The sequence below is a fragment of the Neovison vison genome, chromosome 1, assembly GCF_020171115.1.
Source record: "Neovison vison isolate M4711 chromosome 1, ASM_NN_V1, whole genome shotgun sequence".
NCBI lineage: Eukaryota > Metazoa > Chordata > Mammalia > Carnivora > Mustelidae > Neogale > Neogale vison.
The window spans coordinates 292,351,073-292,365,280 of NC_058091.1; the positions used below are offsets into that span (position 1 = coordinate 292,351,073).

Consider the following 14,208-nt stretch of genomic DNA (forward strand, 5'->3'; position numbering starts at 1 on the left):
AGCACATATTTGCATATCTATAACTTAATATTAAGCAAAATATTCTGGGAAATTAATCCTTTGCAATTGAGGTCCGAATGGTAAACCATTAGACAAGTTGCATGAGTTTGAGAATCACCGGTAAAGTTTCTTTCACATGTAATTTGTATCAAGTTTGTATAGTAATTGTCACATTTTAACTCACATTTTTAGAACCTTAAAGCTTTAATGGGTACCTAGGCGGTCATGTGCGGGAGTAGGATGATGGTCTAGTTTGCTGTTATCCACTTCATTTTAAAAATCATTATGTAGAACGAAGCAGAAATTGGCTAGCGTGGCTGCAGTTTGTGGGGTGGGTAAAGCGAGACAGAAAATGAGGTTGGGGAGAGATTCAGAGTCTGGACTGTAGAAGGATGGGCTGGCCATGGCAAGGAGATGGGATTTGTTCTAAGAGCTGTGTGAATCTACCTGTGGATTTTAAGCAGGGAAATTGTTCTGATCTAAATCACTGATTGAATTAAGGAGAATGGTTGGCTGGTGCAGTCACAAACTGACAGAAGAAAAGAATAGGATTTGGGGAAGATCCCAAGTTCCCGTTTTGAAATATTGACGCTGAGGTGCTTAAGGAAATTCTGGGAAGGGAAAGATCTGGATTAACAACTTAGATTTCCGGTTCGCTTGTCTAGGAAGAGAAGGTCCAGTGAAGGAAGAAAAATATTAAAGACAGAATCACTTAAATGGAGAAAATGGAGACCCATGCTGCCCAGAGCAGAGTAGGAGCTATTCAAGGGGTACAGAGAATTCAAAGACAACCAAGAGGTATCTTAGAAATCAAAGGAGGACAGAGCTTTAACACTGAAATTGAAGAATGACTGGTAGATTTTGAGAAATATTATCTTTATCAATTTATTACTAGTTTTTGGAATAGCTATATATGGGGTAAGTATGTGTGGACTCTGTTTTATGTAGGGGACATTAAAGAGAAAATTCTGGAGACAGTTGATATGTTAAGGTCATGAGGTGGAAAAATTGCCCATTTCAGCCAGAGTCTCAAAATTTACATCATGATGGAGTATTTTAAAATGTTGGCTCAGTAGAAATACAATGAAGTAAATGACCAACTAGTCATACACATGTAGACTTATGAATACTCTAAGAAAAATAAGTTCTTGTTACTAACTTGTAATAGTGTACCATGTTCAAGATTCTATTTCAATTGATTATTTTGCTTTAAAATATAACTGGTGAATTATAATACATATTTTATTTTACTAAAACATATTTTTGTCATCTATCAAGGGTCTAAGTAAAATAGGTATTTGATCATTGTAGTCTATTTAAACCTGATATTAAAGAGAATTAAGAAGCTCAAAACCAATATCTATATCTTAAGTCAGGTTAGAATTTTAATTTTAGTTTATATAAACCTAATATTTTATTATTAAGGGTTCATCTCCTACAGATAAAACAGCTAGTATTTTTGCCATTTATTTCATGGATCAACGTTTATTAAGAATTTAGGCAACAGCATTGAACTTGATCACCTGCGTTCATTTTTAATTTGAGAATGATAAATATTTATAGCACATAACTAATTACCCCAAAAAGAAATCTAAATATTCATAGACTTTGTAAGAAATTTAACGATTACCTGCAAATATTTTTTTCCCTCATGAAAAATGTCAAGTTTAAGATATGCTGCTTATTGCCTTTGTAAGCAAAATTTGTTACAATTTAGGCAGCAGTAATCTTTTCTTGTTCTTTGTCTGTTTTCTTCCTGCTATAGTTTTAAGTTTTACAAATAATCGTATTTCCCATCAAGCCTTAAATAAAGAATATGGGGTGAGGAATTTTTAGTTGAAGGTGGCTTTTGATTTTAGAGAGAAACCACTTAGGAAATACCCAAATTGTAGAGTTTTTCCCTTAATTGGGAGATTTTAAAAATTAATAGGAAGTTTCATATGTCTACATTGTTTAGGAAGATGGTTTGCACACAAAGCCTTGTCTATTTGTTGTTTTTCTTTCCAAAGTAATTTCAATTCACATCTGCTATAGTCACTGCCCAGTCACATTAACTGTAGTCTTAACAGATAAGGAACAAAGTAATCAATCTTAACATGATTATAGCAGATTATTTTGCAGGTAGCTCTTCCCCCCAATCCCAGAAATTTATTATATTCTGTGATTCAATAATTTGTCTTCTAATGTATCTTCTCAAGTCAGGGAGATTTGTGGGTCAGGAAAGGAAGTATGTTTGGATGTAAATTTTTCATAATATCTATTCAGAGTGACATTTTATAAGACTCTTCCATGGAAGTCAAAGGGCATCTGTGATAAAGTTACTGGAAGAAAATTATTTTATGAAATTAAATAATTTAATTAAAGATTTGTATCTGCATAACAATAAATCAGTGTTTGGGGGAGAATTCTCTAGTATTAATTATGTACCTAACATATTGTCTAATGCCTAGTTGTTCAATATTTACATCTTGGATAACCAAAAACTATGTGTGGATATACTTTCCCAATATGAGAATCACTTTTGTCCTATAAAAGTACTCCCTGGAATATACACTTATATATCAATATATCTTATTTATATTTTTATTTTATTTATATATATATATATTTTTAAGATTTTATTTGTTTATGTGACGGAGAGAGATCACAAGTAGGCAGAGAGGCAGGCAGAGAGGAAGAGGAAGCAGGCTCCCTGCGGAGCAGAGAGCCCAACGCGGGGGCTCGATCCCAGGACCCTGAGATCATGACCCGAGCCGGAGGCAGAGGCCTTAACCCACTGAGCCACCCAGGCACCCCCTTATTTATATATTTTTTAAAGATTTTATTTATTTATTTGAGAGAAAGAGAGAGAGAATGAGAGCGAGTGAATGAGAGAGAGAGAGAGAGGGAGAGATCATGAGAAGGGGGAGGGTCAGAGGGAGAAGCAAACTCCCTGCTGAGCAGGGACCCTGACGTGGGACAGGATCTCAGGACTCCAGGATCATGACCTGAGCCAAAGGCAGTTGCTTAGCCAACTGAGCCACCCAGGCACCCTCTTATTTATATTTTTAATCTTAAATCTATTTCTGTATTTGAAATCTATATGTACCAAGAAAAGGCTGGCATAAGAAACTTCAAAACTGGCTGAGAGCCAACCCAGTCTGACAAGTTAACTACTTCCTTTAATAAAACATAAAATAGTGCAGTGAGGTAAAATGGTATTCATTATAAAAAATAAAATAAACAACAACAACAAAAATAAAATAGACATAAAAATGCAGCCTTAATTCCCAGGACACATTATCAATTAAAAACATGTTGATTGATCAAAGAGGTAACAAAGCTCATATTTATATAAACTTCCAGCATTACACCGTTAAATCGGTCCTGACATTGACTTGCTAAGATTTTTCCCTTACACACTTAGGACAAACTCCAACTGAGAGAATCATTGTGAAAATACTTAAGATTATTTATTGTACAAGCATAGACTGTCATTAATTTTCCTTATTAGTACTATTATATATATGTGGAAGAACACTTGATCCATGGAGCTTACATGTGGCTAATTTGGGCTGACCATAGTCCAGTTCAAGTAGTCTATAGGTATTCCAGTAGAATGATAAAACAACAGTCTATTTTCCCAATGATTTAAAACTATTCCCTGAGAGTAAGCCAGGCATTTTTGTGTTTTAGATGTGGGACTTGCATCAGGTTTCATTTGAACCAAGAGCTCATAGCTGAAAAGTTAGAAAATGATTGCCTTAGAAACTCAAACTCTTTCAACTCCAATAATACTCTTCATGGGGCAGCCCTTGTGATCCTTTTAATAAGTAGTTTCAGATTAGGCCATACTCCTATTCAAAGCTCTGCAGTGGCTTCCTACATCAATCAGAATAGAATCCAGTCTTTACCAAGGCCTACAAACAGCCCTGTAGGGCCTCCCACACTCTCCATTTACCTTACCTCCCTGTTGCCTTCTGCCTTACAAACCACTCCCCACGTTGCTCTCTACTAGCTCCTAAGCCTCCTTGCTACTCCTTCTTCATGCCACGTAAGCTCTGGTATTAGACCTTACCCTCATTTTCCCCCTTCCCGGATTGTTCTTCCACTACATAACATCATGGTTCATCCCTTCATTTCAATCAAATCTCTACTCAAATGATTTCCTACCAAGGGCAAGTCTGACCACACTATATAAACCCTCTATTTCCATTTTATCTTACTGCTTACAGTGTCTTTTACCTGATACACTGCATATTTGTTGTTTGCCTATTTCTGTCTGTCCCAATTAGAATGTAAGCTTGATGAGATCAGGACTTGATAGTGTTTTCTGTTGTATCTCTAAAGCCTGGCATATGGCAGGTGTCCTGATCAGAATTTATCTGTGGGTTCACTAGCAAGAGTTTCTCTAACTTGTCAGTTTGCTTACTTTTTTCTTTTTCTTTTTTTTTTAATTTTTATTTATTTATTTTTTTACAGGGGTAATTGTTAGAATGATATTCTGATTTAGCAGTTTTCTCATCTGGTCAACTAAGCTATTGACTCAAAGCTGGAAGTTGTTAACTCCATTGCTCTCCTGATAAAATTCTGGAATATGAAAGCATCTGGGTTTCAAAGAGCAATGAGGCTTTCTTGCAGCATGATTTACAGCTAAGGTATAAGGAACATATAGAGAAAATAGAACTTGCTTACACAGTATAAATTAGGATTCAGCTCTATTAATTTCCCCCGATTTTGCAGACATATATCATGAAATGGTTCCTATTTTTATCCATGTCTGAAAAAGAAAAAATTATGCATCCAAATGGAGCATAATTCTGCCTCTAAGTGTTACATGATAGGTCCTTGTATGCTTGAGAAACAGACTCATCCTGGTGTCTTGTTTATTAAAAGTCACAGAACTCTCTCCATGCTACTCTTTGACAAATCTAAGGCCTTAAAGAAAAATTCCAGGCCATTCTGTTGTATTTCCTTGTACCATTTCCATGTTAAGTAGTCACCTCCTATAGATCATTTTGGAACCCCCCCCAAATTTTGTGTTTTTTTAAATTTATACTGCTGCTAAAATAATGTTTATTCTGAGCAAGGAGAGTAAAGATGCTGTTTAGAGTTGTTTTTCAGGAAGACACAAGTGTCTCATTGAAAAAAAGGATTAATTTTCTAACTTTCAGGTGATACTTGCATAGCATTTGGCTAAAGCTTCTGAAAGAGATGGGTTGCAGGAGAATGCTTACTTGACTGGATTCCTGGCAGCATCTGGATCTTGGGCTGTGACTGAGCCTATTGTCGTGTTTATCTGAGCATCTTCTCTTATCTGCAGGATGTAGGCCAGTTTGCTGAAGACCGGGGGCTCATCCACATCTTCCACCATAATTCTGACAGTCGCTGCATCTTTGAATGGGCCCAGGTAGAGAAAGCGGGGTTCCACGTGAGGATTGGAGGCTTCCACCTTGAGGGTGTACACTTTCTTCTTTTCAAAGTCCAAGAGCTTGGGGAGGGTATGGGGAGGAGACATATTGGAAGCAACCAAGACACACAGAAAGACATGAGCCATTTTTAGTGCAAATCTTGGGTGAACGAATATGACCACGTTGCTTAGGGACATCACCATGCAGTGTGAAATTGGGCAAAGGCACGGGAGTTCAGATGCCAAGCCCTCCTGATGAAGAGCGTGGGCTGAGACCATGGCCGCTGTGGCCTTGCAAGTGGGTGCACGGGTGCAAGGTATGATGGACGGGAAGGGAACCTGGAAGCGGGAGTCTTGTAAGACCTCCTTTAAAAAAAACAAAATTCTTGTATTTGACTAGAGGGACCCATGTCAGGGGCAAGTTGGCAAATACGTGGTAGATTTTTCTGTTTCAGATATCGTCAGATCTGGCTGTACTTGAAGACTTAATGAGTGTTTTAAAATTTGCCAGTATCTGGACCCCCACCCTGGACCATGAAACCAAAATATCTGTGGTGGGGGCGGGAATCTGTACTTTGAAATACCGCCTGCAGTGAGGCTGATGTGCAGCCAGAATTGAGAACCACATGTTTACATCATGACTCCCTTTACCTCATTCAGATAAAATAGATTTAAATTTTTTTTTTTTTTTGCATTGCATGAGTTGATAAAATATTCCAAGTGATATCCTGATAAGGGCATTGGGCTAATTACTTGCGAACGAAAGTAATGATCATTGCTGTCAGAGGTCTTTAGGAAAAGTATCTCTACTTCTGGAGACAAAGTGAACCCAAATGCTTATTGCTGACTTTTAGTTTTAGATGATGATATGACAAGGCTCACTAGAAACACAATTAATCAAGACATTAGTGAATGTGATTTAGTCGGCTAGGCAAAATTTCAGTTTGAATCTGATAAGGCACTAAGAAAATTAAAAAGGTTAATGCACACTAATGGGCTTCCTAATTATATTACAGTATAAAACATTGGTCTGAGTGTCGCTTAAACATGTTTTATTGTGTTTCCAGGTATTAAGACATGTAATCCAAAGCTTAAGAGGAAAGAATTTTCTCGTTATTTACATCTACCTATGCTTATCTTCACCAGTGGATATAACAGTGTGCTAAAGGAGAGAGAAAATATTACATCATCCATGAGGGTAGTGCCATCATTAAAAAAAGTAACCAAAATTAATGTATTTTTAGCTTTGGCACACAGTTTATTGGTTTTAAATTTTTCCACACTTCTGTGTAATGCTCTGTGGAGCTAGACAATATTGGGGGGGGGGATAAATAGCAAGTGAGTACATAGGGCAAAAATTGGAATTCAGAAGTATAAAAAACTTTTTATCATGTTCCAAAAAGTAGCTAGAGCTCATAGGAAATTTGTGTTAATTTATTTTTGTGGTCTTTTTATATCCTCTCTCTGATTCAGGCCATCTTTACCACTGCTTGTATTACTCTCTTCCTTCAAAGCATGATCAGAATTTATATCTATACATGTGTTTGTTTGTTTATTTGCTTCCTTGTCTCTTTTCTGCCTTCGATTGGCAGTTCTGTGAAAGCAGAGACCATTCTGTTGAATGTACCATTGCACCTCCTGCATAGAACAGTGTCTGGCACTGTTTGTTTATTATTCATGGACAGTATTTATTTTATGTACTTTAATGTGTATTATTTATTTACTTATTAGGTTCTTAATAAAAATTAATTAAAAGCATGAGATTAATGAATGCTTCAGATTATCGGGGAATTCTAAAAACCAACCATTAGACATGGTGTTTAAAAAAAAAATTAGTAAAATAAGAATCTAGAGGAACATTCAGGTGAAACGTAATTACCCCAGTTACTCGGGGACTGGAGAAAAATGAATGTCTCGTTTGCATTGTAGTTAACAAACGGCATTACCTTTTTGACAGTAATAACCCCTTCCTGGGTTTCCTGGTCGGTGACGACATCAAACATGTCCAGCCCCTCTCCCTCTGTAATGCTGTACTCAATTTCAGCATTTTCTCCCATGTCAGCGTCGCTGGCTTTGATCCTGCCAATTGGTGTACCCGGTGGAGAAGATTCAGGGGTTTTAAACTGGTATGTACCTATTAATCACCAGACAGATATAAGTCAAGCACAGATGAAGGATACTCCTTCATAATAAATACAAAACCTATTTTCTAACAGTTCTTTCAGACATTACTACGGATGCAGGCTGATCTGTACTTTCCTTGCGATAATTAATGGAGCTCTATCCTTACATCCTTACTTTCATGATTGTTAAGAATATTTCTTCTGTCATGACCTGTCTCTTTGCAAATGAAGAACACTTTTCTTGTCCTGTAAATAGCACTCCAGGTTCACGGGTGTGATGGCAAGAAAGACTAAGAGGCTTGGGGCGGGGGCGCTGCACAAGGTTTCGAAGTCCCCGTTAACTAATCTTAGCAGAAAGAATGGGAAAGAATTTAACCTGACCTGTGACTTTAAGCCAATTATGGGGTAGTTCTTAAAAGGGGTCTTTGTGTCACTGCTAATAACAACTGGAGGTGGAAACAAATGACAGCGATCTGGAGGATGTATCCAAGCAGACACTCTGTCACTCACACAGGGAGCTGGTCTGGCTGCAGTTAGATCCCTAACACACAGACACATTGAGAGAGAAAGCTCTTAACTGTTTCTCTGACTATTCCTTTCTTTTAAATTCCGTGACAGTATTTTTTCTATGTCTAGGTTTCCCCCATTCTTCTGTCTGTATTGCTGATTTAAAACCTGTATTTCAGGGGTGCCTGGGTGGCTCAGTGGGTTAAAGCCTCTGCCTTTGGCTCAGGTCATGATCCCAGAGTCCTGGGATCAAGCTCCACATCGGGCTCTCTGCTCTGCAGGGAGCCTGCTTCCTCCTCTCTGCCTGCCTCTCTGCCTACTTGTGATCTCTATCTGTCAAATAAATAAATAAAATCTTTAAAACCTGTATTTCATAGATGTACACTTTCCTTATGTCCTCATGTTGCAAAATTAGTTTAGGGAGACTGCATGTGAATTTCAGTTTAGATCTGCCAGATCAGCATGTACTTAGGGTCAAAAAAAAAAAAAAAAGGCACAAAACTTATTTTACTCTCACCCGTTACATTTTGCCAACCATCCGTGCAAATTATTTTGGAGAGGACATAGACTATGACATCACTAGAATAGAGTCATGCAATAATATTCATCCATTCAGTAAGTGTTGGCCTCATCCTTGGCAAAATGATAACACAAGCCAACGTTTTCCTCTAGAGTTACTCTCCCCTCCTGAGCTTTGGTACATTATGCAATAATGATCACAGGCTAGCCAAGGAGAGAGCAAAGCGACGTAAGGTCCCAGTGGCATTCCAGGTGCTCCTTTTGTTTTCCTTCCCTGGGGCATTCCTTTATTGAAAAGGAGGTTTTTGGGCAAAGTACTGATGATTCTGATCTTGTCATGTCAGGCCTCTGTGAGGGAAAATTTTAGGGTCCATAAAACCTTTCTTCTACCCATTAAGTCAGAGATTTGTTTGATACTCTGTTTTGATTCAATACTTGAAAAAACTAAAGAAAATGTAATGATTTCCTGTTGATCCATGTGTATCTCCATTATAAAAGAAGCCCCTATTAGCTGACCAACTTTAAAAAAATGCCGTGATTGGGTAAGTGGGCTTTCTTTTTAATGGTGGGCACCTATTTTCTCACGGAAGACAGGATTCAGGTAGTTTACTTAGATCATGGTCAGAAATGAATTTTGTTCCTGGAAGAAAAATTATATTAAAGCCAGTACCCACTGAGGTGTTTTATATGAAGGGCTCTAGGGTACGGCCTGATACAAAGTGGGCATTTGAGAATGTTGTTTTTCTTTCTTTTTTTTTTTTTCTGATCTAGCCACGAGAGTTAATGACTTTAGAGATGACTTTTCGTATCTCAGTTAACCATAATATAGAAAACTATTTATGATTACAAAAGGATTAAGTACATAGTTATTTCCCCAGTTGTATTTTTAGAAACAGTAAAATGATAAATCCTCCCCTTACAAAGCTTTGTGAGGATTTAAAAGAGATTATATGACTGATTAAATTCACAAAACATAAAGTCAATTTTTTTTAAACAAATAGAAGCATGCTTATGTACATATGTTCTGCACAAGCAAATTTATGTTTGTGGCAGGCTTTTTAATAAGGAAAACTATAACAATGAGATTAGCTTTCCAACCAATAACCATATCAGAAATTGCTTAGCTAATAAATGTATGGTTCTTACTGAGATCACTAATATTGGTAATTAATAATAATGGAAATAAATATCATTCTTAAAGTTAGAGTTTTACAAAAGTACACTGAAGAAATTCATTCAATGAAATGTTCCTACTCTGGGGAAACCGGGGAGGATTGTCGTTGACGTCAGTCAGCGTGATGTTCACTGTGGTGGTCCCAGATAATCCCCCCATCTGGCCACCCATATCCTTGGCTTGAATCACCACTTGGTACTGCTCCCTGTTTTCTCGATCCATGTTGAGCAAGGCTGTCTTGATGATACCTATGGGTGTGAAATTCAGAAGTGGAAAGGGATGTATTAAAAATACTTTATCAAGTCACTTACTTATACAAACATGAATAGTTATCTACAATATATAATACACTATACAGATGTCATGGGTGACGTAAAGATGATCGTAGATAGCCCTTACGCTGAAGGCAATTACAACCACATAAGGGAGACAGATCCGCTAAAAAAAAAACAAACACCTATCACACGTGGTGAGTAAGTAAGTACAAGTCAGTTCTGCAGTAGTAGAGATTGTAGGCGGTATAAATATCATGTGGTATAAGATAACACAGCAAAATGTAACTTGGCATGTGGTACAGTGCTTCCTACTAAGCTGCTTGATAAAAGACATGTAAGTGTACTATGAGGAAATTGTTAAGCCGTTTCCTTGAACGGACTCTTGAGTTTCACGTTACTGAATCAGCTAATTGCTCATCAAATATACCTACCATAATGAACATTCGGAGGATTTTCTAAACCACGAAACTATGGTCTTAAGAAAACACAGCATCAGTTCTCCCGTAATTACCACCCGTATGATCCTAGAGAATAGAAGTTTTCCTAAAGCTGATGTGAGCATGAGTTCAACTGGTCCCAGCAGAAACCAACATTCTCATGTTAGGTCACATTTATCTCTATTGTCAGGTAGTTATAAAATAAGTAGTTGAAAGAACTAAAAGTTTGCCTAATCTCTATGTAGGCTTTATGCTTAAATTAACAACACTCTTTCAAAAATCTTTATAGGCTTTAAAGGCTTTGAAGGCTTTAAAGCCTTTATAACCTTCTCTGGTAGCGCATTCCAGTGCTTAACAACTAATGAAGCTGAAAATATCTTTTTTTTTTAAATTTTTAACACGAATACCTCAGACAACGGGTCAGTTTTATTCCTATAGTCCTGGCTTCCGTGGAAGCGCAGCTGCAACCTGTTCTCCAATCACAGTGCTCCTCCATTTACATACAGGAGATACGCTTAGCCTTTTGTCCTTTATGTTGGATATTTCTAATTTTTCATCCTTATTGTTTTTCAACTCAACGTTTTCTTTCTCCTCGGGATTCTTTCCAAGTTCATCACACCTCTTAACACTTTGATTTCCAACTGGATGTAGTAATCTAGAAATGTTTTGTTTTCTGCTAACAATAATGAATGTTTGAAAAATGTGTGAAAGGAACTCAACTCCTAGTATGATAGCAAAAATATGTGTAGAATTTACTGTACAGTACAGGCAGTATTTCCTAAGAAATAATTCATCATAAGATAATATGCTACTCTTGGAGAAAATGCGGAAAAATGAGATGTTAAAAAAAGGATTCCATTAAGGAATCCACTTTATTAGGATGGTATCCGTTAGGATACGCTAGACAATGTTATAACAAACATTGTAAAACCTTACTGGCTTGACATGCTAACGTTAATGTTTTGTTCATTCTCTGAGTAGGCCAGCAAGAAGCTCTGCTGAGGATAACAGACATCCAGGCTGGAGACCAGTGTCAACAACGGTTTCCATCTGTGATCTCTGTGGCAGGAGGATAGGAATGTAGATTGTGTCCCAGATCTAAAAGTTCTGCTTGACACAGCCCTCTTAGCACAGTGGGCAGCGCGTCAGTCTCATAAAAGTTCTGCTTGGAAGTGACTAGCATCACTGCCACATTTATTGGCCCGAACAAGTCTCCTGGCTACAACTAGCTTCAAAGCAGGGGAAGGAGATACCAAATAACTAGAAAAAGAATTGGAATTTTTATAAATAGCCCCAATGGCTATCAGAAGGGATTGGTCTTTAACTTCTCCTCAAACTGGAAGAAAAAAAATAACATTGTAGAAGTTTTTCTGAATCTACCATATTATAAACATAATGGATGAAACATCCATTGTCAGATTTCTTGATTGAAATGATGTGGATATCGTGTTTACAAGTATATTGCTGGTATTTGGCAGGTGAATCTAAGAAAGTTCAATGACACTGATTGTTTTTATTAAAAAATATGCCAGCTCAGCTGAACATGTCAGTTAAAATTACAGATTTAAAAAGAAGATCAAAAAGGAATTCTAACCTGTTTCTGATTCAACTGAAAAATAGGGCTGCCCCTGTAGGATACTATATACCACTTTAGCACTGTTCCCATAAGTTGGATCATCAGCATCAGTTGCAGTGACTTGGACAACAAATGTGCCTGTAACGACAGAAACATGAATTGAAAATAAATTAAGGGCCCATGTGGATCCTTGATCCACACATAGAAAGAGAAAGCATGATCTTACTTTTGTACAAAACTATCCTGGCAAAGAGTGGAGAACTTCAGGACAGTGCTAGGTTAAATAGTCTTGAATTTCTCACTCTGAAGGAGTGTGATGATCAACATTTCTGAATGTTGTAAGGGTTAGGTTAGAGGGAAGCAGGGGGATGGTCATGACCTTGGATGGAACCAATTCCAATCAATCTCCAAAGGACGAAATTAGATTCTTGGTAGGGTCATCTTTGGAAGTTATCCAGACCTAAGTCAGTCAGCATCTTGCATTAGTTTTTCCATAGGGATTAGTTTCGGAGTTCTCCAATCAGGAAGCCTCTTGTGATTTTGTGAATTCTGTGAACTCTTGTGAATTCTGTGCCATGGGTGCTCTTTCTCCTGGATTGAAATGTGCTGATCTAGGGCCTGTCAATGCAGCAGCTATTTTGTGACCTCAGAGATGTCAGCCTGAGGACAAAGCTGAACAGGACAGAAAATTTCAGAGAAATAATTGAACCCAAATCAAACCACATCCAAAAGCCTACTTTTTTTTTTTTAAAGATTTTTACTTATTTATTTGACAGACAGAGTTCACAAATAGGCAGAGAGGCACAGAGAGAGAGAGAGAGAGAAGCAGGCTCCCTGCTGAGCAGAGAGCCCGATGTGGGGCTTGATCCCAGGACCCTGGGATCATGACCTGAGCCTAAGGCAGGGGCTTAACCCACTGAGCCACCCAGGCGCCCCAGCTTATGTTACTGTTGACTTAAGTATGACTTAAACTGCTTATCTGTTTAAACTAGTTTGAGTTGAGTTTTCTGTTAATTACAAATTAAAGCACCCTAAATAATAAAACTATCTGATAATTCAAGAGGCTGAAAGACCTTGAACATTTAAAGAGGTAGTGTTGGATTAGAGAATTAATTAAATCCCCAGAGCATTCACAACTGGAACCTATAGTTAAAAAAAAAAAAAAAAAGGATTATAATTAAATGCACAAAGAAGGCTATGATATTTTAGATCAGCATTCTTGTTTTAAGGACCACAGTCACCTAATAACCTTCAAAGTATTCCTAACCCGCATGAAATTCCACACAGATTTTTATGTGTATGGTTACGTGTTTATTTCATTGAAGAGAAGATCCATAGATTTTTATCTGATTCTCAGAGGGATCTGTGACTTCCAAAAAGGGAAAGGCCCTCTGATGAAGATCATCTCATGGGTGACTTTTGAAATTCATATCAGATAAACCATAAGCATACTGTTAGAGCACTCCAGCCCATGGAAAGGACAGGGAAGTTAAATGCAGGGAGTATTAGAAGCTTTCCATTGCTTTTGTAATATCTAACCAATCCCGTTTGTTGAATGAATATATTGGACTGTGTTAGGGTTGGATGCCCTGGATGTAGCATGTTAATGAGACAGAGCGCCCATCCTTATAACGTGGGAAGGAAGGTGGGGAGAATGAGAACATTATATGATTTTAGAGCAAGAGCTAATAGTAAAAGTCAACAAACACCCACAACAAACACTTATTTGACATCAATATATAATTCAAATGTGTTTAGAATATGATTATCTGGATGTTTTGGGCACCTGTTGATTGCCAGATATTATACCAGGGGCTCTGCACTTGTTTTATCATTTCATCCACATGATAATCCTTAGGAATTGACTTTTATTATTTTTGTAGATATGGAACCCAAGGGTCAGACATCAAGTTGCTGCTTATTAGTAGATTTTCAAACTTAGGTCTGCTTGACACCAAAGCCCATTTATACCATCCTGCTGCTGTCCCACAATCATGATGTAATTTCTTAAAGATGCCTTAAAAAAAAAAAATTTATTTATTTATTTGACAGAGAAAGAGAGAGAGAGAGAGATCACAAGTAGGCAGAGAGGCAGGCAGAGAAGGAGGGGGAAGCAGACCCCTTGCCGAGCAGAGAGCCCGATGCAAGGCTTGATCCTAGGACTCTGAGATCATGACCTGAGCCAAAGTCAGAGGCTTAACCCTCTGA

General features: G+C 37.6%; 1 protein-coding gene across 1 annotated transcript in view; it reads right to left on the reverse strand.

Annotated features, from left to right (window-relative positions):
* CDH6 (cadherin 6) overlaps positions 1-14,208 on the reverse strand; it is a 125,235-nt gene that overhangs the window by 15,783 nt on the left and 95,244 nt on the right. The window contains exons 4-7 of the mRNA XM_044233422.1: positions 12,019-12,138; positions 9,793-9,960; positions 7,336-7,523; positions 5,217-5,470 (exon numbers count right to left, since the gene is read on the reverse strand). Of these exons, the coding sequence (XP_044089357.1) occupies positions 5,217-5,470; positions 7,336-7,523; positions 9,793-9,960; positions 12,019-12,138 (730 nt within the window). The remainder of the gene's footprint in view (positions 1-5,216; positions 5,471-7,335; positions 7,524-9,792; positions 9,961-12,018; positions 12,139-14,208) is intronic.